The following is a 24,554-nucleotide window of genomic DNA, read 5'->3' as shown; positions in this document are numbered from 1 at the left end:
TATTGTGAAAACACTTTGGTGTCACTCTAGGGAAAACTGTGACATAAGGAACAATCTGTGAACTAAACATCAGAGCTGAAATTCTGGGCCTGCCACATTTTAGCTATGGGATGTTAACTTCTCCAATCTCACTCAATTTTTCATTTATGAAAGAAAAAATAGTAGAAACAATCTCTTAGAGTGGCTGCCATGACAATGGCGTAAGATAAACCACCCAGCACAACAGATATTTTATGAATTTATGCCCAGTATTCCATTATTGGAAAGCTAAGCATGTGGGAGTTATTTATATCCTACTGCTCAAGGTCATCACCAAGGTCTGACTGCAAAAATTCAAAAAATTCTAACCTCAGGCATAAACAGGTTAAAAGGGCTTTTCCCCTCAACTCACAGAGAAAGGAAAGAAGAAAGTATTTTTGTCAGGTTTCAAATGTCTTATCGTTGGTTAGAGAGAGAACAGGCATATAGATGATTGATATAGACAGATAATAGATAGATGATAGATAGATAGATAGATAGATAGATAGATAGATAGATACATAGATAATGATGGATGGATGGTGCCTCAGCCTTCCAGTAAGACACACATTCTACTAACCATTAGTTATTTTACCTGATCCTGTCCCTCATCCCACCCTCCACCATCCAATAGGACCTATGTAACAAGCCTACATATGTATCCCTGAACTTAAAATAAAAGTCAGAAAAGACACACACTCTGTTTGTTTCCCCCAATAATAGTGCCCACTGCCTCAAATAATTATCTTAAAGGGATATAATTATTGTCTTGTAATGTGATTCCATGTCCACCTCCTTTCATTGATACTGGAAACGTGGAAATATCTATAATTCACATGCACCAACCTCAGCGATATGAATTTTTTCAGGAATGCAATACAAGAATAATGTTGACCCACATTCCTGGCCATGGAGGTGCTCAGATCAGCACTCTACTCCCGGGACTCTCAGTTTTGCAGGTTACCTTTGCTCACTACCCTCTATCTGCCTCACTCATTCTCTAGACAGTTTATTAATGCCAGTGAGCTCTTCTTTGGGTACGAGAGGCATCATGGAATCTGAGCATACGCCGCTTGTGATTTTTAAGTGTAATCTTACTCCATTTTTTCAAGTTTGTGGGTGATACTATACTTTCTCCTACCAGTGTTTATAAATAACGTAATGAAAATCATGTTAAAATGCTGACCTGCCCCAAAACCTTTCACTGTCATAAAGTATCCTAGTACTTAGATGCAATGATCTTTTATTGATAGTGTACTGCGTACTTTCACATACCTGCTAAATCAAGAGTTTGGGGAAATAAAGGTCATTACAAACCTAATTGTATATTGCTTTTAGGTTCAATGGTATATTGCTTTCTGTTTATCTTATTTTTAACAGCAACTGAAAAAGCAAGAGTCAGTAGAATAAGAAAGGCAGGTAAAGCATGCAGGTAGCATACAGCTGTGAGAAAGGTTACTACCTCCACAGACCACACCATCGAGGTCTTCACAGCGGCGATCATCACACTCACAAGTCTTGCCATACACCCGGCGATCTCCTGGAGGGTAGCAGGTGCATTTGCCACATTCACATTTACCTAGAAAGTATAAAGAAAGTGCACACTTATGAGGAGAGTCCCAGAATCACTAAGGCTTTCAAGGAGGCAAGCACATTATTAAACCCAAATCTCCTAGAACAGTTCTAGTCTGTGCCTGAGAATAGTTACACAAATACACATTTCCAACTTCAAAAAGAAATTCTGTGGTGGTATGGAGTGGAAGTGGCAGTCGCTGTCTCAGAAGTCATTCACATTTGCTATTCTCTAATTTTTGTTTCATTCATTTTTGCATAAATCCATTGTAAAACTCTCTGGCTATTTCATATACAACTTAGCTTGATGATTCCTTGAACATAATACATTATATATACTGACATAATTTAGCATAATGTGGTCATTTTAAAGGGTTTTAATCTTGGATCTAACTACTCCATGAGAAAAAAAAGTATTCACAGGTATGTTTCAATGTGCTGTTTTAGTGATTATTTGTAATCAGTTTTATAATTCTTAGAACTTATTTTAGCACAGAACATATGTCAAAGCACATAATCTAAATATCTTTATTATCCTCATCTTAAAATTTAAAATTTTAAATATTTTTGCAATGAATTTGGTTCATAGTTTGGGAACCCCTTAACTAGTCCCATTATGCTGAGTTTCATCATGATTTCTTGAGTGGTAACTATGTGTAAAACACTATAATTCCCCGCATGACATCAGTTCATTTTCCAGTACCACACATTGACTAGAACCATTTTACTAAACAGGAAACCAAGATGTATAGAGGCCAAGTAACTTTCCAATGGTGAACCAGCTAGGAAGAAATAGATTCAAAATTTATATCCATTCTCATTAACCTCAAAGTTTGTGCAACTAACCATTAAACCACATTGCATCTTAATGTACACCTAATGCAGCACCAGAAGGCTATATGAGAAAGTAAATTTCTTTTGTTTGAGGAATCGCTACTGGTTTGCCAGAAATTCACTTGGGTGGCAGTGCTCTGAGACATCTGTTACTCTCTGTCATTAGCCCAACCATCATAATTACACACCCACTGAAATAATCACAAGATGCTTCAGGGCTGACCTTGCAATGTTGTTAGTCACTCTGTTGCTGAACTTGTATCTTGTTAAAGAAATTCTGAGTTGTGGATGATGGGGGAAAGAAAAATTAGTATCTAGGATCATATAATTTCAGAGCTGTAATTAAAGATAATCTAATGTAATGATTCATAATATTTTCTAGCTGACATGATGGGGTCACGATCCCTTTGAGAATCTGGTGAAAGACATGGCAGTACAGTGTTGTGCTGGCTGACCTTCGACTAATCTCTACTTGGAGGTAGTTCCAAGTTCAGCAGGAGGCAGGGGGTTCCCTCCTTCAATGATACTCCCTCTTCCTATACCCTGGCAGCCAGAACAGGGACACATCAGACACCCTTGGTCAGGGCTTTGATTCTTGAGGGTGAAAGCAAAGGCACAGCGTCCGTGGGCAACATGGGAAGTGCAACAGCATAGCAATGTCTGGGAGCCATGAAGCTCAGCATGCAGTGGCTGACATTCAGAAGTGATGGCAGCAGGAACTGGTCCTTGGCAGTGACTTTCTTCCCCAGGTTGCTGCAGGAGCTAATTGTTCAAAGTTGCATTCGGAGTCTAAAGCCTTCTAATAAAATATTTTTTATCCCTTTTAATGAAGTTGGTTTCTTTATTTGCAATCAAGAACCATAACTGGCAGAACACAGATCTGTCCCTGGAAAGATATACCAATACACACTTTTTAGGTAAAATTTCAGAAGGATCCATGACTTCCTTCAATTTATTTAATAGATGAGGAAACTCAAGCATGATGGGGCTAAATGATTTTTTCCCAAGGCCAACTCTCTATCTATTAGTAGTGTTGGTTTTAGAACCTAGATTTTCTGAACTCCAGTCACCTTCCGATGTGCATAAATGCTCTAATATTTTTCATGGGTGGATGTGCAAATGATTCCAATAACGCAGGCTGTGGGGAGAGAGAAGCAAACTGTAGTACCATCAGCAGTGCGGTCTGGATATGGTGAACTGTTCTTTCACAGACAGATGTGGGAAGCCATGATCATCAGTTGCATTATTCCTGAGCGGCAATGCATTCCAGTTACACAGACAGAATCAGTTTCTACGTTTCAGGGCATACGTATTTATGGTGACAAATTTATTCACATTTTAAGGCATATAATAATTTTCCTGAATATGCTTTATTGGCTTCTGTGCCTCTTCAGAAAAGATGAACTAAACACTGGCATATGTGTTCAGATTTCAACATTCCATTGTTTTCATTGTGGATAATTTCTGTCCTCTATTTTTGTGTAAAGTTATACAATAAAGTGTTAATATTCTGCATCAGCACATTTTCTTTCCTGATAAATTACAATCCACTATCTTTTTTAAATGTCAGAGAATATATTAACCAATGTCCAATTCTTTTTTCACCATGTATCTATTGGAGTTTTAAAATGACTAATATTAAGGCAACTATGAGATGAATTAACTTTTTGCATGTAATCCTAATATAGTTTATAAGATGCAGTGGCTTCTGACAAAAATCAAAAATAATGCATTAGGATGGGCACAAAAAATAGAATAAGACGTACTGTTTGGTAGCACAATAGGGTGACTACAGTCAGTAATAACAATTGTATATTTTAAAATAACTTACAAAGTGTAACTGAATTATTTGTAACTCAAAAGGATAAATGCTTGAGAGGGTAACCCATTCTCCATGGTGTACTTATTTCAAATTTCATCCTTTGTCAAAACATTTCATATCTCCCACAAATACATACACCTACTATATATCCACAAAATTTTTTAAAAATTTAAAAATTAAAATACAATGCATAAGGAAAGGCTAATTTATTGCAGACAGAGAGGTTAAAAAAAAAAAGAGTAAATTCTTCAGGCACTCCATATTTTTTTGTTTGTTTTTTTAGAGACAGAGTCTTGCTCTGTCACCCAGGTTGGAGTGCAGTGGTGTGATCTCAGCTCACCGCCTCCTGGGTTCAAGCAATTCTCCTGCCTCAGACTCCTGAGCAGCTGGGACTACAGGCACAACCCACCGTGCCCAGCTAATTTTTGTAAGTTTATTATTTTGCTGCCTCAGTTCACAGCTTCTATTTAGCCTCTACCACGAGTCACTACCAATTTTGTTTCAGTCATTATCGTATACCTATCAGGTATATTTCCAATCATTCTTCAAGGTCCAAAGAAAACTTCAACAAATCTGTGACACTGACACCCTCTGACTCACACACCTTCACAAATTCAATAAAATTAACTATGTTTCTTACGTGTCCTCATATTTTTTTTTTTTTTTTTTTTTTTTGGCAGAGTCTCACTCTGTCACCCATGCTGGAGTGCGGCGAGTGCAGTGTTGCAATCTTGGGTCACTGCAACCTCCGTCTCCTGGATTCAAGCAATTCTCTTACTTCATTCTCCAGAGTAGCTCGGATTGCAAGCATGCACCACCACGCCCAGCTGATTTTTTTTTTTTTTCTATTTTTAGTAGAGACAGGGTTACACCATGTTGGCCAAGCTAGTTTCGAACTCCTGGCCTCAAGCAATCCACCTGCCTTGGCCTCCCAAAGTGCTGAGATCACAGGTGTGAGCCACTATGCCCAGCCATCATAATGTTTTGAATCAATATTTATTGAACACGTGCATTAAACAATAATCATATATAAATACTATAGAAATATTCACACAATACATGAGCATTAATGGTAGAAATTGAATTTGAAATAGTATATCTCTCCCAGAATAGATATTCATTTCCAATTGCCTGAATACCTTCATTTGTGTTTTCCATGGTTAGATCAATTAAATATGTCCCATGACAAACTCATCATCTGTATTCACAAACCTACTCCTCTTCTTGGGTCTTTTGTGAAATTTCACATAATCCGCTTTCATAAAACATATGATTATGTAATTCCCTTGCATAAATCCCTCTGATGGCCCCACGTAACCTTCAAAGCAAAGACTAGATTCTTCAACAGAGTTTTCCACATAAGGTCCAACTTACCTTTCCAAGCATATATCCAGGAATTATTGCGCACTCATGTTCAGAGAGTTTATGTTCCCTATTTCTTCCCTCTGTGGTGCTCACCGCCATTTTCTCTGTAAAGTCCTACTCAGTGTCCCATAGCCAGCCCAAATCTAATCTCCTCTCTAAAACCTTCCTTGCCATCCCTGGTTGGTTACCTGGAAGAACTGTCACCTCTCTGATCCCACAGCCCTTTGTCTATACCCCTAGTAGAACACTGAATGCAAAGTTTAAACTAGATAAGCAAGTGCCTCAACCCAATGTAAGTGATAAAATCACTATGGTCCAGACTAACAGTAAGATTTGTATCTTGTTAGCAGCCAACTAAGTTCTCCCTTAATGTAGTAGAAGGACGCTGACATACATGTTTATTGACTTGATTTCAGATAAGAAATTGAGTCCAATCTTTTTCTTTTGTTTACTAAATGATATTATTATTATTTCAGTGATTGTTTTACTGCTATGGAGATACAACTGTGGCTTCTGAAATCGATATCAAATTAATACTCTCATATATGAGAAAGAAGGATAATGGAAATCTGCCTTTCCAGCACTGTGCTATTTTATACAACATATTTAAAAGAAAATGTAAAAAAAGAGATACCCAAAGAAATAAAAATAAAGCAAGTAATTTGCAAGGAGACAATTCAGTAACAGACAGAAAGGAGCATAGTAGTAACTGTGTGAGAAGAAATTAATTCAGCCAATATCATCAATATCATCCAACCAAACTTATCTGAAATTTACTCTACACTGAGTCTGCCTCCTCTTATTAAGTTTTAATAAAGTAGATAATCTTTAGGCACATACAAAATCATTCCAATGATATCATTTCATAAAGAACTGCAATTTTTATGAATTATATTTTAAAGCTCATTATAAGCTATCAAAGAAGAATAATGAACTAAGGCAGATTTTTAGAAGTTCCGATCAAAATAGATTTTACTTAAAAATTCAAACAAGCTCAGACTCTGAACTTGTGTAAAATACAGACAAATTATAAGTCAAGATATAAGCACAATTTATAGCTCTATGTGCAGGTAATCATTTTAATAAAAACTCATAATTTAAATCTCTTTAAATTTATATTTTCCCAGAATCATTAAGATATAAGATTCAGAAAAAGTGTCTATTTTCACCTTAGAATATTTTTTTTTCGTAAGAACTAGATTAAAATGTGAAAACCTTGATTCACTTACTCCAAAATATTTTATATAAAATTCAACAAATATTTAACAATTTGTTTTGTATGAAATGCATGATTAGATATGGGAGTGCATTGTTAAATAAAAGATATATATATGCCTCTAAAGTCTGCGATTCTATAGCATTTATCTCATTTTACTGCATACTGACTACCAAAAATGTGGAGGAATGATTGATTATATCACCAAAATTAAACCCTAAATATTTTGACCAGCATTACTAATTTCATAATAAAAAAATGCTACTAGTATAAAACTAAAAGATCACAATATATTTAATAATTGCTTTATAGAATATATAGACAGCTAAAATTTACTAGGACAGGATCTCATTCTAACCTTAAGCCCAATCTTCTATATAACTATCTCAAAATATTTAAAGTATTCATTAAAGAGGAAGCTTAACATTTTAGAATGTTATATGTATTCTTGAATAGCATTTTGTATATTGAATATATTATATGTAAAACTAATTCTGGAAATAAAACTCTGCTCTTGGTTTATAAAATAGTTGCCACTTGAATATTTGTCTGAGGCCCTTCCAGACCTCACCTATAGACCACAGCACCCTCTCCCACTAGCAATGAACTGCCTTCAAAAATTATCTCAACATAATCCACATTATCTCATTCTTACCTTAAACCCAATCTTCTATATAGATATCTCAAAATCTTTAAAGTATTCATTAAACTGGAAGCTTAAAATTTTAGAATGCTATGTGTAATCTTGAATAGCATTTTAATGCTATTAGATTGAACATATTATATGAAAAAATAATTCTGGAAGTAAAAACTCTGCTCTGGGTTTATAAATCAGTCAGCACTTGAATATTTGTCTGAAGTTCTTCCAGACCTCACCTATAGACCACAGCACCCCCTCTGACTAACAATGAGCTGCCTTCAAAAATTATCTTGGCATAATCCATGAAAAATATATCACATTATTTTTTCTCTTTATATGGGTGGCATATATGAGAGATTAAACCTCAAAGGTAGCTAAAAAGAGAAGCAGGAGAATAAGGAGGAGGAGGAAAAGGAGGCTTAGCTAGAACTGCTTCATTCTAATAGGGGAACACCATGGTGGTGGTGGTTGCTGGGAGGAGTAACATAGGAACAGTGCAAAACATAGATGAGTAAAAGATAGAAAGCACCTTGTGTTGCAAAAGCATAGCAGCAAAGCACAATTTAAAGCAAACTTCTCGAAAAGAAGCTTGCTGTTGTTCTCTTAACTCCAGTCTCATCTCAACCCAATCCAATTATCTCAAGATGCTGCTATGTGACAAGTACTTCCTCAGCAACGTCTCCAATGACTCCAACACAGTGGCCAATGCTCTGTACCATCTTATATAACCTCTCGGAAGCTTCTGAGAGTTGACCTGGCCCTTTTGGGAAACACTTTCTTCTATTACCTATTATTAGATTATGAATTCTTCTTAGGCTATATTACTGGATTCTCATCTTTATACAAATATCTAAATCTTGGATTGACCCATGGCTCAGCCCTAAACCTTCTTTCCTCTATATTTTCCAAAATTTCCTGTTATCCCATGGATTAAACAACTGTCTTACATGATGAACACTGTCAAATATATCACAGGCCTAGAGTCATCCCCTGAGAAGACACTATTCTATAAAATTGCTTAAATAATAATGTCAACAGGTATATATAATAATCCTTTCAAAAGCTATCCAACATTATGTTTAACAGGGAATGATCTAAGTTAGAGATGGAAGATGCTTATAATAACCATTGCTATAGTTTAAGTGCAATTTAATAAAAATTAGATAAATAATATAATAAAGAGCCAAGATCATTATTAGCAGATGGTCTGTCTTTATGCCTAAGATTTTAAAAATTACGAATGCATTTAAAGTAATAAAACATTTTGGCAAGGTGTCTTGTGACAACATTAACATACAGAAATGATAAAATTTTTATGTGTCAACACTAACCCAACTTAATATAATGGAAAATTGTTTCATGTACAAAAATATCAGCAATGTAAAATAAATGAACTTATAAAACATTGCACTATAAAGTCATAGTGAGGGTCATAGGAGAAGACTTATAATTTTAAAAAGGACATACTTTCTTATTGAGTAAGAAAAGTGTCTGATTTTTTCCTGAATTAATAAATCAGTATTGTACCAATCAAACTCACTGAATATTTTCAAGTTGATGAAATGATTCTCAAATTTGTCTGAAATAACAAGTATGGTAATATTCAGGAATACTTTTAAAAATAGAGTCTGTGTGCATCTATGGAAGATAAGTGGAGAAATGTCATAACGGGTAAGTTGAACAATGTAAAATGACGCTTTTTATAAGTCAAAAATAGCCAGACATCACCAATTTTACATTATTAAACTAAATAAAATGTCCTCTAACTATAGTAAAGTGTTTTACTAGTGAAAAAGGAAGAAAGAGGAAGAGAGAAAAAATGTTAAAGGAAATGCACACACTTAATAATAATTGGTTGGTGCTGATGATAAACATTTTAAAATCTTCCATTTGGATTAGGAATAAGAAAAAGATAAATTTCTCTTTTAGTTCTATTCAATATTGCACTAGGTATTTTTGTTGGTAGAATATGGTAAGGATAAAAAGATGACATAAAGAATTGAAAGAAGGAAACAAAAATTACTTAACCAAAAACTGTGCATGTAGACAATGCAAAAACTACTAACAAATAATATGGATTATTAAGAGAGTATATTAGTTGCCCTATAGCAAACATATATACAAAAATAAATCACATATGTATATACAGCATTATACAAATGAAAACTGAGATTTAAATGTGAAGAAATACTGTATGTTTATTATTCAATATTGTTAAAATACCAAATGTCCCCTAATTGATCTATAGCTTCAATATAATTACAACCAAAATCTTACCAGGATTTTTTAAAGCTTAAAAGCCAATTATAACATTTATACAGAAATGGAAAGCACCAATAACCAAAATACTTTTGAACAAGAAAAAGGTAGAAATACCTTTTGAAATAGATATCAAGGCTTATTTTAAAGGCATAGTAATTTTAAAAGTTGGATTTTGGTGGAGGTGGAGACCAAGTAGAATAGAATAGAGAATCCAGAAACAGCCCCTTGCATATACGAATACCGGATTAGAACAAGGTGACACTGAAAAGCAATAAAGGAAAGATGACCTTTCACATAAATGGTGCTAGAGTAAATAACTAAAAAAGAAAATATTAACCATTTGAATTATAATGAGGAGCTTTAGTACATTAGAAAATAAGAGAGTGAAAAGGTGAGCCACAGAATGAGAGATGATATCAGTGACCCACATATCTGACAACCGTCTCATATCCAAACTATTTAAAGAAGTCTAACGACAACAACAACAACAACAATGACAACAAATACATAAAATCCACTAAAGACATGGGCAGGAGATCTGAATGGGCACTTCAGAAAATGGGATTGTATGGCCAGTAAATGTATAAAAATACACTCCTCCTCTTATTCATATGGGAAATACAAACTAAACCACAAAAAGATTCCATCACAAACCAATTAGCATAGCAAACATTTTAAAACTGACCCTAATAAGCATTGGCAATGGTTTGGAAATACCAGACAAGTCTTTTGCAGAGGGCGAGAATATAAATTGGTAGAATATTTTGGGGATTGTTTGGCATTATCTAGTGAAGTTGGCATGCATAATCTAAGAATCAGCAATTCAATTCTTGGTTAAGTTCCCTAGAGAAAAGCATACACATGTGAAACAGGGTATGTTCCAGAATAATCATAGCAACATTATGCTTAGCAACTTCAAAGGAGAAACGCCTGAAGTGTTCATCAATTGTGGAATACTTGCATATCAGCTATATTCTTAAATGAAACACTACAGTAATTAAAAGAAAGAATTGCAAATACATGCAACGTACTGCCTGAATCTTAAGAATATAATGTAGAGTGCGATAACTCAGTCATAAAACAATGCATGCTGTTTGATGAATTCCAAAAAAGTCAAATCTAACTATCATACTGTCTGGGAATATATACCTAGGTGGAAAACTTTAAAGAAAGTTTTGGAGGTGATTACTATGAACATGAGCATAAAGGTTATCTTTTTAGGCAGAGAGTATGCTGATTCCAGAGAAGTGAGAATGGAGCTTTTGGGATTCTGGCATTCTTCTATTTCTGAACCTGGGCATGTGATTACTTTATAATGATTCATAATGCTATAAATTTATGTTATATACTTTTCTGGGCATAATGGATTATTCAAAAAATAAGTTTGATAAAATTGGTGAGTCATGTTTCAAAAATATTCATCCCCTTCACTTAACTCCTTACAACTAAATACATTTCCAGGGGTTTCAACATTCAAATTTAAAGTTTAAGTCATAAAACTAGACAAGAATATAGGTGAGAGTTTTCATAACAGTTGGGTGAGAAAAACTATTCTAAATATGACACCAAATTAGAAATATAAAGGACAACATTAATAAATTTGACCATAAAATATTCAATATTCAATTTCTATAGAGCAACAAATAACCTAAGCAAGACTAAAATATAAACGATAAATAAGGACAAAATATTTGTACAAATAATACAGACACTAAGAAAACATTACTACATGTATGATCTAAAGTAAAAACAACTAATAATAAATTAGCAAAAGAAAAATGAACCAAGGACGAAAATGGGTTCTTCACAATAGAAGTAATATGCATTGATCATTATGAATATGAAATTACTTTTATCTTTTAGTAAACACCATGGAAATTAACTGCTAACTTGAAATAATTACACTTTTTTTGGAAAGTTACCACGTTCATTGAAATATTTGAAACTTCTGAAATCTTTGTTACTAAATTTTACTTGATATAGCCTGGAAGAAATTCTCATTCACAGATTTTTTGGAATGTTATCCATAGGATACTGCAATATTTATATAAACAAAATACTATTATTTTAATACTAGAAAGACAAAGTCGAACTTTTCTTCTGCTTATAGGGTAAGTCAGTATAACTAAAGTGTAAGATAAAATGAAAAAGAGTAGCTTGTGACCTTTATAAAATGCAGATTGCCTCATTTGCATTATTACAAATAGAAAGATTAAAACTGTAGTAATTTCATTGGTTTACATCCTGATTAATTGCTGGAGTGCAGTTACAGTACAAATAATCATTTAATTATTTCATAAAATCGGAGACAGACATAGAAGAGTAACGAAGAGTGATCAAGCCCAACTAGCTCCACAATTTACAGATGTGGAAAACTGAAGTTCTGAGAGTGACATAATACGTGATTTGCTCAAAATTATAGAGTGAACCAAAGATGTTTAGGTCATCCCTCAAGGTCAGAGGGTAAAAGAAGAAACGGAAAGGTCATCTGTTTTTCCACAATCACTTATTTAACTATTGTCTGTCTTATTTTTTAATAGGTAAAAATTCTTGGATGAGTCATATTTGGAAGCATTGCCTTATGGAAAGGTGTCAATTTCTGGTAGAGGTTAATTTTCTAAAACTGGTATAAGGTAAAGATTGTGAAATTGTGAAGTGTGACATTTGTTTTTCGAGCTATATTCCTCTTCCTCTTTTCTCTCCCTCTCTGCCTCTTCTTGATCCTCTCTCTACACCCTCCCTTTCCCATCTGAGTATTCTCTCCCAACACACACACACACACACACACACACACACACACACACACCACCTTCACTCCTTCCCTCTTTCTTCCAGGTTTTTCTTTTCTTCTTGAATTCCCCCTTTTTCATAATCTCAACCACAACCAATATCTCAAGCCTTAGACTTTGACATCTCCTTCCCTCACTTTCTTTGATTTTCTCCTTTTAAGGTCTCATTTCCACAGGACACAGGCTTCAAACCAGCAGGGACTAAGTTTCTAGATCTTAGATGGGGAGATAAGAAGACAAAGAAGACAGACACAGCCGCCCACTAACCTCACGGATTAACAATCAAGAGAGTCCTCAGATAACTAATTCAGGAAAGTCATTCTTTATTCAGGACCAATTACATCTCTTCTGCATGACCACCAGTAACATTTTTGCACATTTGTGAAAGGGTGAAAATCTGCAAAGTCAGAAGCCACAGGGTAGATGCCTGGACTTGAACTGCTAGTGTTAAAACTTGTAATCATCTCCAGAAACTATGACTGAATATGCGACACACACACACACACACACAGAGGCACATGCACACACATACACACACACATTTTATCCCTATATGGTCACATTTAAAGTGTTCAGCTGAAGAATACTAACTTCCTTCTAACTACCCCACATAGAGAACACACATGTTCTTGCTCAAGAATAGGTTCAGCAGGGCTCACAATCTTAAATGTCTGCATTACTTTGATCATTCCCCAGACACATTTTGACTATCAACTATGGGGTAAGTATCATGCTAGATATTGAGATACAAAAGAAAGATGTTTAAATACTTTTACTAGCAGGGGAAATGAAGATAAAATGCACACGCACACAGGGCCGGCAGGGTTAGAGAAAGTTTCTGGCAAAGATAATGTGGGGTTGAGCCTTAACGTGTTTGTTTAAGTGTCTAAAAGGGAAATACATTTTGTGGCACACATAACAATTAAAATCGTGGGCACTAACTTTTAACAGGTCTGGATTTTAATCTTGGTGCATACACAACTAAATGTGATTCCTTGGAAGAACAAGTTAAACTTCATTCATTGTGGCTGCATAATGGGAGTAAAAATAATACCCATAGCACAGGATGATTTTAAGGGCTAAATGTTGCAATGTGTACAAACTACACAGTACAGGGCTTGGCACATAGTAAGTGTTCAACAAATATTAGATATTATTATCATTATATTTTGATAAATAAAACACAGCTGGGAGGCTTGGAGTTCAATTACTCACATACAATTTGTTCACTTCCTTTTTCATTGTACTTTTCTGTGCAAACAAAAAATAAGTGTATTCCCCGACCCAGAATGAGATGATTTCAGGAGACCACTGTATCATCAAATGCACCTGCTGCGGTGGTAACAGGAGGCACACTCTCCATGACCTTATTTTTTTTTTTTCACTTTTTAAAATGATAAAAACCACACTTGCAGTACATGCTCAATAGTTGGGGAGTAATTAGAGGCTCACATAAAACAGAAAATAGATGAGCACTTTACTAACATAGTCCTTCTTTGCCTAAAATAATAGGTTTGCCATAGCAACCTGATTGCACTAGAAAAAGCGCCTGCCAAATGCATCCTAAGTTCCCTTGCAATTTCTATGAGAAGGAATTAAACACTTGAGAACTATAATATTCTGTACCATTTCAGCTAAGTACAAATATTTTTGTGAGAATAAAGTAATCTTCCTTCAGACATTTGAAAGTGAAGAGGCACCTTCACCTTCCATTTCAAAACAGGCAGTAAAACTTCTTATAATGCAAGCCACGTTGACATTACAGATCAATCGTTAGCCAAGAAAAAGTTGCTCATGACTTTAAAATGCAGATAAATGTCGATTCTTCTATTTGTGTTTTCTTAGTACACAAGGATTAAAGTAATTAATCATGGACTATGTGAGGAACCAAGACATTTAAGCAAATGCTGTACTAATATAATTTTCTCTTCTCTGTCTTAGAGTGTCTAAAATTGAAAATGGGAAGAGAAATACCAGGCCACACTCATCTCTAAAGGTTTTCTAAACTATGGAGCAAAATATCACAGAGGAGGTCATTTAGTACTCTAACAGATTATCTCGTTATTTGAACCTTAAGGTGGCTTCTACAACAACACCAAAAACTATTCAAGATTCACTTTTTTCTAACAAAAAGGCTATAAATTAGGCAGTAATATTATACTCACATACAAAAGTAACTTTGATACTGAGCGACAGGTCCAAGTTTAAAAAGTCAATGAATGACTGAGCTAGGATATGTAGAGCTGAAGTTCTTGACCAGTGTAGTCCACCATGAAGCAGCCCATGTAAATTAGAGTAAAAAAATCTCCTTTTTTTCTAGCTGGCAAACCCCACTGATTGGTCATCAGGCAGTGCCCTGCTTCTGAAACACAGCTATGGATTTCTGAATACGTAAGTCCTATGAAATACTGGCTGATCTTGGACATTGACTTTAATGATTTCATTCCAGATTGTAAACAAACACACTCAACTGTAATTAACCATAAAATTACTTTATGAGATAAATGCTGAAGGAGACACACAGGCAATCAATGCCATTCACCAGTGAAAGAAAGTGTGGTCATTGATATAATCAGATAAATGTTTCTATAGAAAGTGTTTCTCGGCCAGGTGCGGTGGCTCACGCCTGTAATCCTAGCACTTTTGGGAGTCTGAGGCAGTTGGATCACGAGGTCAGGACATGGAGACCATCCTGGCTAACATGGTGAAACCCCATCTCTACTAAAAATACAAAAAATTAGCTGGGCGTGGTGGCACGTGCCTGTAATCCCAGCTACTCAGGAGGCTGAGGCAGGAGAATCACTTGAACCGGTAGTCGGAGGTTGCAGATCACACCACTGCACTCCAGCCTGGGCAACAGTGAGACTCTGACTCAAAAAAAAAAAAAAAAAAAAAAAAATGTTTCTTGAAGATGAGTTTATTTGGGGAAAGGAGAAAGGAGGAGTAAGGTAGAATCAGGCCCTAGTCACTCTGAACTTCTTGGTACTGACGCTTTAAAACATTAAAAAGTGGGCCGGGCACAGTGGCTCATGCCTGTAATCCTAGCACTTTGGGATGCCGAGGCGGGTGGATCACCTAAGGTCGGGAGTTTGAGACTAGCCTGGCCAACATGGTGAAACCCAGTCTCTACTAAAAATACACAAAATTAGCTAGACATGGTGGTGAGCGCCTGTAGTCCCAGCTACTGAGAAGACTGAAGCAGGAGAATTGCCTGAACCCAGGAGGCGGAGGTTGCAGTGAGCCAAGATCATGTCACTGTATTTCAGCCTGAGCAACAAAATGAGACTCCAATTCAAAAAAAAAAAGTGTCAGTGAATCTATCACTTCCTTAATACACATTTCAGATTTTAGGAGTGCTAATTAAACTGTTTTCTTCCCAAATCTGCGATAATTAGCAAATATATCTTACAATTAGAACAATGAAATCAATAGAAAAATACATAACATACTTTCCCTCACAAATAGGCTAATCTTTTAAAATTAAGAAAAATTTACCATAAAACAACAGTTTCTTCTAGCCTATCTTTTATTAGTCTTTGTTTTTGACTCTACCAAAATATACTTCCCCAAGTCGCAGACATTAGAAAGAATATTGCATACATATGAGTTTACACATATGTGAGAATGTATGTGTATATGTACATGTGAATTTGGGATGATGCAAATTCATGTGAGCAACTTATCCTCAAATAGTTTATGCAAAAAAGCTCTTTGTACTATTCTTAAGTCTTCTTTCTAAGTTTGAAATTATTTCAAAATAAAAAATAGTTTATAATTTAAAAATACATAAGTAAAACTCTATACATAATTTATGTAGTCAAACGGTATTTTCAAAAATAAGGTCGTATCAATAATCATATATACACCTACTCATACATTTTATATCCAATTTTGGAAAACAGTTTTTAGAATCATATTCAGGATGTAAGCCGTTTTTATCTATGAAGCCGTGTCAAACATATGCAGAGCCTGGGAACTGTATAGCCCCAAATGCCAGAAACATAATAAGCTTAAGTGTAAGGATATAGTAAATTTGCTTTAACTTTGCCATTTTACAGCACATTCATCATAGGTAGGATTAATAAGTAAGAGTTACAGAGAAGTAGAGTTTAACATACTATAATAAATAGGATTCTACCAACCAGAGTAGTCCTGAATGGAATGGATTAGCACAAGGGGAATACATTTCTCCTCACGGATAGAAGTGAAGCCAGGTTGAAGTGAAGTCATAAAGGTTGATCGTTTGTGCTCTGGAGTATGAGAGATCTAGGAGAGAATTCCCTATCTACCACTTAAAAGCGCTATAATTTCAGGAAATAATGATCCTATTTCCAAAAATTCAAAATTAAGAGTATCTACATAACTGTCTTTAAGGAGGTTGAAATAGAAATCTGTTTTCACAAGTACTACTATTTGGATTTTCTGGGTACCACTGTGATATAAGGTTGTGGTACAGTGCCTGAACAGCTTTTGAAAATTCAAGGACTATATAACCTAAAGAGTAAAAGCCTTCCACAAATAGACCTACACATATTATATTTTATATTTTTGTATATGAAAGTGGTATATGGTTTTTTCACACCTAATAGGTTTCTCATTCTACAATGAATTTCTGCTTTCTTCTTTTTTCCCCTCTGCCAACAATATGTTTCAGAAAACTCATGCTTCCTCTATTAAGTAGTGCTAATTCTTTATTTATATATTTATTTATTTAGAGACAGAGTCTCACTCTGTCACCCAGGCTTGAGTGCAGCAGTGTGATCTCGACTCACTGCAACCTCCACCTCCCAGGTTCAAGCAATTCTCGTGCCTCAGCATCCCGAGTAGCTAGGATTACAGGCATGTGCCACCACGTCCAGCTAATTTTTGTATTTTTAATAGAGATGTAGTTTCAACTGGAGTTGGCTGGTCTCCAACTCTTGGCCTCAACTGATCCACCCACCTCAGCCTCCCAAACTGCTGGGATTACAGGTGTGAGTCAATGTGCCCGGTCAGTAATGTTACCATGCTTCTTTAATTTAATGGTAATTTAAATAATATCTTAAAAGAATATCTTATACTGACATTATTCTTCAACAGACTCCTTTTGCACCTTGAAGTCCTATTGGAATTTTTGTCTCTATTGTAAGAAATAATTTTTAGATTAGCAAAAATCCAATAAACAGTATTAAGTAAACCCAAAGGCAACCAGGATTTAAGTGGCCAAGATACTAGAGAAAAGAGGACCATTGGAAAGTGACTTCTACCTTCTATCCAAATAATCTCTTTGATGCATTTGTCAATTCTGAAACTATTCGGGGCAAGAGGTTGAAATGCCAAGGAGAAAACAACATCTAAAATATGAATAAACGAGGCAGAGCTTTTGGCTTTTCGCTCTTGCTGCAAATACAAGTTTAATAAGCAGAAGAAAGGAGAGAGGAGAGCAGCTGTCTCTCTCTTGCCAGAGAGAGGTGTCTGAAAAGGAAAGACCTGCTGGTGGACCTGCTGGATTCTATAGGCAAGCTTGAGAAGGCGATGTCTGATTTATGTAGGACCCACAGATTGATTGGATCAGGTGTGACATTTACGTTGTGTGTGGTAAGGCTGGTCGCCGCACCCTAATCTTATTAGGCCAATGGGCTTTCCACTTGGCCAGCGCCATCTTGTTTGCTCCTTACTCTACTTGTGGCTGGCAAAGGGAGGATGGAGCCGCCATTTTGAACATACCTATTCCCAGGTAGTTTCTTTATATTGGCACAACTGCCGGCAACAGGCTGCTGTTTGTAAGAAAATAAAATGATTTGGGGGCTGCTTTTCATTACAAGGAAAACTTTACTGAGGACTCCCGTATTCTCACTGTCTGCCTAAGTAATTTCTTCTTAACTCCTGTATCAGAAGAATTCAAGATCCAGTCTAGGCTACAGATAGGTAATAAAAAAGAAAAAACAATGCACAGGGCCACCATCTAACAAGTATATTATAGTTTTTCTTTAGAAACATAATTTTTCTCTCTACAGTCATCCCAATCTTTACTAAAGATAATAAGACTAATTTGTTTGTAAAATAAGTTTAATTTTGTCAAATGTGACTGAATTATTTACATAAATGCAGCAAGAATAGTGATTAAACACATAGTAATCTCAGATTGGGCCCTTAAATATCTCTTGAGACTAAAAAGCCAAACCAAGGCAGTCTTCAGGTTTTGTCTGTAGTACCTATAAACAACTTAAATATCACATCTCAGTCAAAACCTTTGTAATATAGGCGATATTTCCAGTTCTACGCTGTTATAAAGAGAGCAGATTCTTATTGAATTTATGCAAATATACTGCCATTAAAAAATATAAGAATACTCATGCAGTTCTGAATTTTGATGGGATCAAATAGGGATAAAAAGTAAATTTTTCCACTTTTGTTTACAAAGGTATACTTTACCAAATAGCCGTAAACTATAGTTAGCTTAAGAGACAAAGTTTCCTTAAATCTGCAACTGAAACATTTAAGAACCAACAATGTTTCAAATAAAAGTCATAAGACATCATCTTCATTAGTTATCTCACTTCATGTAATTAATTTTCATTCTGCTTGATTTTGATTAGCAGTTTCATGAATGTATCAGTTTCTTTATCAGAGTTCTGGAAATTTTTGGTTGGCCTACCGAGGTTAGGGTTATTAGAAACCTGTAAGCAAGAGTAGTTACCAGTCTTTTCTAGGCATCTGAATGCAGATGTGTTTAGAGAAGAAACAAAAATATAACTGTAGATGACAAAGATTTAGAATAACTATGGTTTAAAAATCTGATGAATTTGAACTCTGTAGAGTTCATTATGATAATGACACAATTGATGAAGAAATTCAGTTATTTCTATCGCATATAACATTTTAAGATAACCACCAGAATGATGGTTGACAGCATCCAACCAGAGCCATCAGACTTCTATAAATTTTACATAATCTTTAGAACATTCACATCAATAACATATTCATATAAACATAACTTGAAAAAGATTTAGCATCACTCTATTATTTGACAATGCTTCCCAGACAACCCAACATATTAAATAAGCCTAATTCGTTTAATAACTCTTTCATAAGATGAGAGACACATCCTTCAGAATTTCCTGACTAGAAATTCCCAAAGTTAATTTGAAGTCAAAAAGACTTAATTTAGAACTTTGATACTGGGGAAGCTTGCCAAAGATATCAAAAGGTTTAAAACATTTAATTAAAACAGAATCACATGTCATCGTGAAATAATAGTTATTCACTTAACTAGAGTGACAAAAAATGTCAAAAATAAATACAGAAAATTACAAGGATGTAAGAAAACTTTAACTCTTTCAAAGCTCAGTTTTCCTCACTAATGAAAAATCTAGTAAGACAACCTAAAGCACAGGGAATTATCTTGATAAAACACAAAATATTTGTTTCTTAGGCCCATCACCAAAAGGTTTAAAAACACACACAAATACAAACCTCCTGCACTGTGATTGTGTCTCCTTATGGAAGTCCATTTAAATAACCTGGAAGTTGAACCCAATGAAAAGATACCAGAATTCTCGAAGACACTGGAATTGACTGCCCGAGATTATGAGTGCAGCTGATATCATAGAAGTAAACAAGAAAACGAGTACCTTGAGCAGGGTAATTTGTGGCTCTTACAAAAAGTAAAAGCATGCACAATTGCCTCATTACATGGAACAATTCAGACACATCAAGAAAAGCCAAGAGAACAGAATCAAGTTATCCCAGAGGAAGACATTGCTCTTTGGGCCTTCAAGACATTTTCCAGTATCAGACCACAGAGGCAGAGTAAGAACTGGAGGGCGAAAAAAAGGCAGTAGCAGCTGACTAAAATGTTAATGGAGAGAGTCATGACTTTAACACTATGAAAAGATGTACCTCTGCAGGAAGAGAAGGAGGAAGAGCTAGAGGCAATGATGTGTGACCTGCAAATTATGTGCAGTGAGATACAGCAAAAAGTTGAACTTCTGAGACAGGAATCTGAAAAGCTTCAAGAGGAAACTCCATTTTGTGAAATTAAATTGGTATTTTAAAAGAAGAACGTAGCAATTTAAATCTGGAATTGGGAAAAATAAATAGAAACGGACAAAACATGCAGTTCAGAAAATGATCGAAAATTAAAAGAAAAAAATTTTACAATTAAAAATAAAAACTTTCTGCAAATTTCACTGAGAGCAGATCAATAATCCAAGAAAACTGTGTTGCTTTAAACACAGAGGACTAGATTCTGGTTTTGTATCAGTGTATTAATGTTCAATTTTAGAAAGAATTGTAAACAATTTTAACTTAAGCCAACTTGATCGCACACAAATTCCTTTCATAAGATTATACTTTACAAACCTTTGCATTCTCCTCAGACCTTTTATGACTTGGTTAAGCCTTCAGTTTTCTCCTATATTTTCTTCTTTTTAAATTCTACCTTAGCACAAACATTTATTTTTCTTATTTCCCTTTATCATTCTAACCACACAATATTATTTTTCATATTATTCACTTTCTGCTTTTAACTTCTTTACCTAAAAACACTTCCTCATAACCTTCTCTGCAGCCCTCTCTCTCCCCTAATTACTGGCTTCTTTTTGCTTTATTGTTACTTCTTTTAATACTTTGAAATAACCCTTAAATTAGACAAAATTATCCTTTCTTCCCTACCAAAATTTAAATATTTCCCATGTTTATGAGTTTTTTTTTTTTTTAACAAAAAAGGTATCTTACTTCTCTGTACAATTTACATATAGAATTATATATATATATTAATTAAAAGGTTTATCTCTTTGTAGCTTTAATTTCTAGTTAAAGACTAGGAGGTAAGCATTTTGAACGATTTGTCATATACCAACAGCTTATGAATATATATCTTATAACTTCTAGGAATGTGTGCTTCCTCATAGAACAAATTTTTAATGTGAAACATTATATAATTTTTAATAGATCCAAATATATTGTGTTTTCCTACAAAATTTAAGAAGCCAAAATTAAATAAACATGAACTTTTGATCAGAAATTAATGTTTATTATTTTATCTTATTTGGAAAAATCCAGTTTATGAACATTTATTAATTCAAAATAACATAATTTTAACATCTGAAAGTACACAAAAAGTTAATTTATACACATTTATACCATTTACATTCAACTAACCTATTTATTTTAAACAATTACACCAGATTACTCATGAAAACTGAGATATTAAACAAAGCTAGTTCTCATTTCAAGTTGATTCTCTGTAAACTATTTTTGTAGCCTGTGAACATCAGGTGTTCATCACCCAAGAAAGAACCTGAAATACATGGGCATTTTGCCAGTAACTTGGAAAACAAAGCTGTTTTTCTTAAATCAACAATATTAGTCTTCTTTTTTAAAGAGCTACACAAACAAAAACTATTTTGCTATTAAGCTGAATTTATTTTATTTTATCTATTTTTTAAGTTGGAATTTCACTCTTTCACCCAGGCTGCAGTGAACTTGCATGATCTTGACTCATGGCAACCTCCACCCCCTGGCTTCCAGTGATTCTCCTGACACAGCCTCCTGAATAGCTGGGATTATAGGAGGCCACCACCATGCCTGGCTAATTTTTGTATTTTTAGTAGAGACAGGGTTTCACCATGTTGGCCAGGCTGGTCTTGAACTCCCGACCTCAGGTGATCCACCCGCCTTGGCCTCCCAAAGTGCTAGGATTACAAGCATGAGCAACTGCACCTGGCCTAAACTGAATTTATAGTTTTATGACAGTAAAACATATAACAGAGATCAATGTAATCCTGTCTAATCAGCAAATCCAGGCAATAAAATGTAAGCTAACAATTCTGAACCGAATTTTTATTTTACCAACAAATTTAAAACCAATTTACTTACCAAAGATTCATTTGAATCACATAAGGTAAAAGGCATTTGGGTTTTTTTTTTTTTTTTTTTTATACCTTTAAGTGTCATTTACATATCTTAATTCTAAGCCAACTTAAAAAGAATTCCTTAAGGGATTTCTGGCCAACTATGCCAGATTTTATTATGTATATACAACATACAACATAACACATGTATGTGTGTCTGAACACACATAAACACATATACACACACAGATATTATAGCTTTCATTTAAAAATTTTAGTCATGAGACAGTAAAATAGTAATATAAACTCAATATGTTTATAAGAAGAAAATTGAATCCAAATTAAATTTCTGACACAATGGAAACTGTTCACATGGCTAAACTTAAGATTTTCATTTGTCCTGATAGGTAATATAATGAAGGCTGTGCACCAAATTTTGGGTAAAGCAGTTTCTCTAGCAATTTTGTTTTAATAAGTCCCTTTTATCTTTCTTTTCCTTTTTTTTTCAGTGTTAAATTAGATTAAGGATTAATTCCTTGCTCTTTATATTTCATTGAAATGCCATGAGAAAAATAATCTTCAAGCAGACTTTGACCTATTTTAGTTTCAAGAACAATTGCAGCAGTAAATTTCTATTCCAATACAAGCAAAATAGTAGATTCAAATAGGCAGAGATAAAATAGAAAAATAGAAAACTTAAAAGATTACATGTTAGCCCTCTAGTTGCACTTTTCTAATTCATTTCTGAGAAAAACAAGCTTGGAAGCCTGAAATAATCTCCATAATGGCCATACATTATTCTTGGTGTAATCTTCCCATCAGTTAAAAAAAAAGTTCATGAGAATGGGCCATAAATTTTGAATGGATAGCAGTCTGAGGGTTTGGCATGCCTTATAATTTCAGATGTCATTCAGTTTCTTATTAATCTCTGGAGAGCAACAGAAAATCCTATAAATGCTGTCAAGGAATTTTAAGGATTTGGACAAATCGTTTTCTTTCACAAGTGTAAGCGGCACAAAATTCCTTTTTTTTCATAATTGGCAGATAGCTTGTGCCCTAATTGTTTGACCTATGACCAAGTTTCCTTCATTGTGTAGAATTTTTCTTGGAACTGACTGGGTTCCTGAAGGTGACCTTGCCTGTCCATAACAGTTGATCTTGACATGGGAGACTTTTTCTTTGAGACTCTTATTATTAAGGTGCCACATAGATGGTGGTGACTGCTGTAGTGACTTTCAGTTTGCCATCCCACATCCACTGTTTACAATGCCTATTTTTGCTTTCAAAGATGTTCATAAACAAGAGGGAGAAAAATATAACATTGCTAAATCATTACAGACACATGTAACCAAACAAAAAATGAAACAAAATTTTGTGCTCACAGAAATTTTAAGCCAGTGGTACAGATCAAACAAAATATTAAATCAAGCATGCAGAAAAAAACAAAAGTAAATTCACCAGAAAAAAACTTGCCTCATAAATAACATAAGTTCTGCAGAAATCCAAGAACTCTCTGGAAAGATACTTGTCCTTCTATTAAAAATAACTTGCCAGAGAAGACAGGCTCACAGTTCCAAGAGGGATGCAATATCTTCTACTTGAGGCAACCGGGTAAAGCAGTGCGGTCCCAAGTAAAGTCAAAAGAGCTCACTAAAAAGAGGAAGTCCAAGAATTTAAGAGGAGAATCACCAGGGCAGAAAAGGAGACTCCTGGAAGCAGAGAGTGCAAAGGGTTCAGTTGGTACTGCACTTGCTTCCAGGGGCTGCCCAGCTGTTCCAGGTGAGCTTACTTCAATCCCATTTCTTGATACCAGATTATGTCAGTCTTAATGTCATTAAGCAATACAAGCAAAAAAGTCAGTAGATTCAAATAGGCAGGGATAAAATAGAAAAATAGAAAACTTAAAAGACTACATATTAGCCCTCTAGTTGCACTTTTCTGGTTCATTTCTGAGAAAAACAAGCTTGGAAGGCTGAAATAATCTCCATAATGGCCATACGTTATTCTTGGTGTAATTTTTCCATCAGTTGATGTCATTAAGACTGACATAATCAATGGACAGAAAGACAAACATTCTCCAAAGATAATAAGTTTATCTGGCAGTGGGCATTACAGCGTGGAATAACATAGGATAGTAAACTACAGACATCTTCACAGGAGGAAAACCAAAAGACAAGGGTTTCTGAAGGTAAAAATGAGC

General features: G+C 34.7%; 1 protein-coding gene across 1 annotated transcript in view; it reads right to left on the bottom strand.

Moving 5' to 3' along the window:
* The window catches only part of ITGBL1 (integrin subunit beta like 1), a 274,697-nt gene that overhangs the window by 27,779 nt on the left and 222,364 nt on the right, over positions 1–24,554 (bottom strand). Inside the window, exon 9 of the mRNA XM_050766680.1 lies at positions 1,481–1,597. Within this exon, the coding sequence (XP_050622637.1) occupies positions 1,481–1,597 (117 nt within the window). The remainder of the gene's footprint in view (positions 1–1,480; positions 1,598–24,554) is intronic.

The sequence above is a fragment of the Macaca thibetana genome, chromosome 17 (genome assembly GCF_024542745.1).
Source record: "Macaca thibetana thibetana isolate TM-01 chromosome 17, ASM2454274v1, whole genome shotgun sequence".
NCBI classification, from domain to species: Eukaryota; Metazoa; Chordata; class Mammalia; order Primates; family Cercopithecidae; genus Macaca; species Macaca thibetana.
The sequence above is the reverse complement of the archived record's forward strand: the minus strand, read 5'-3'. Positions and strand labels throughout refer to the sequence as shown.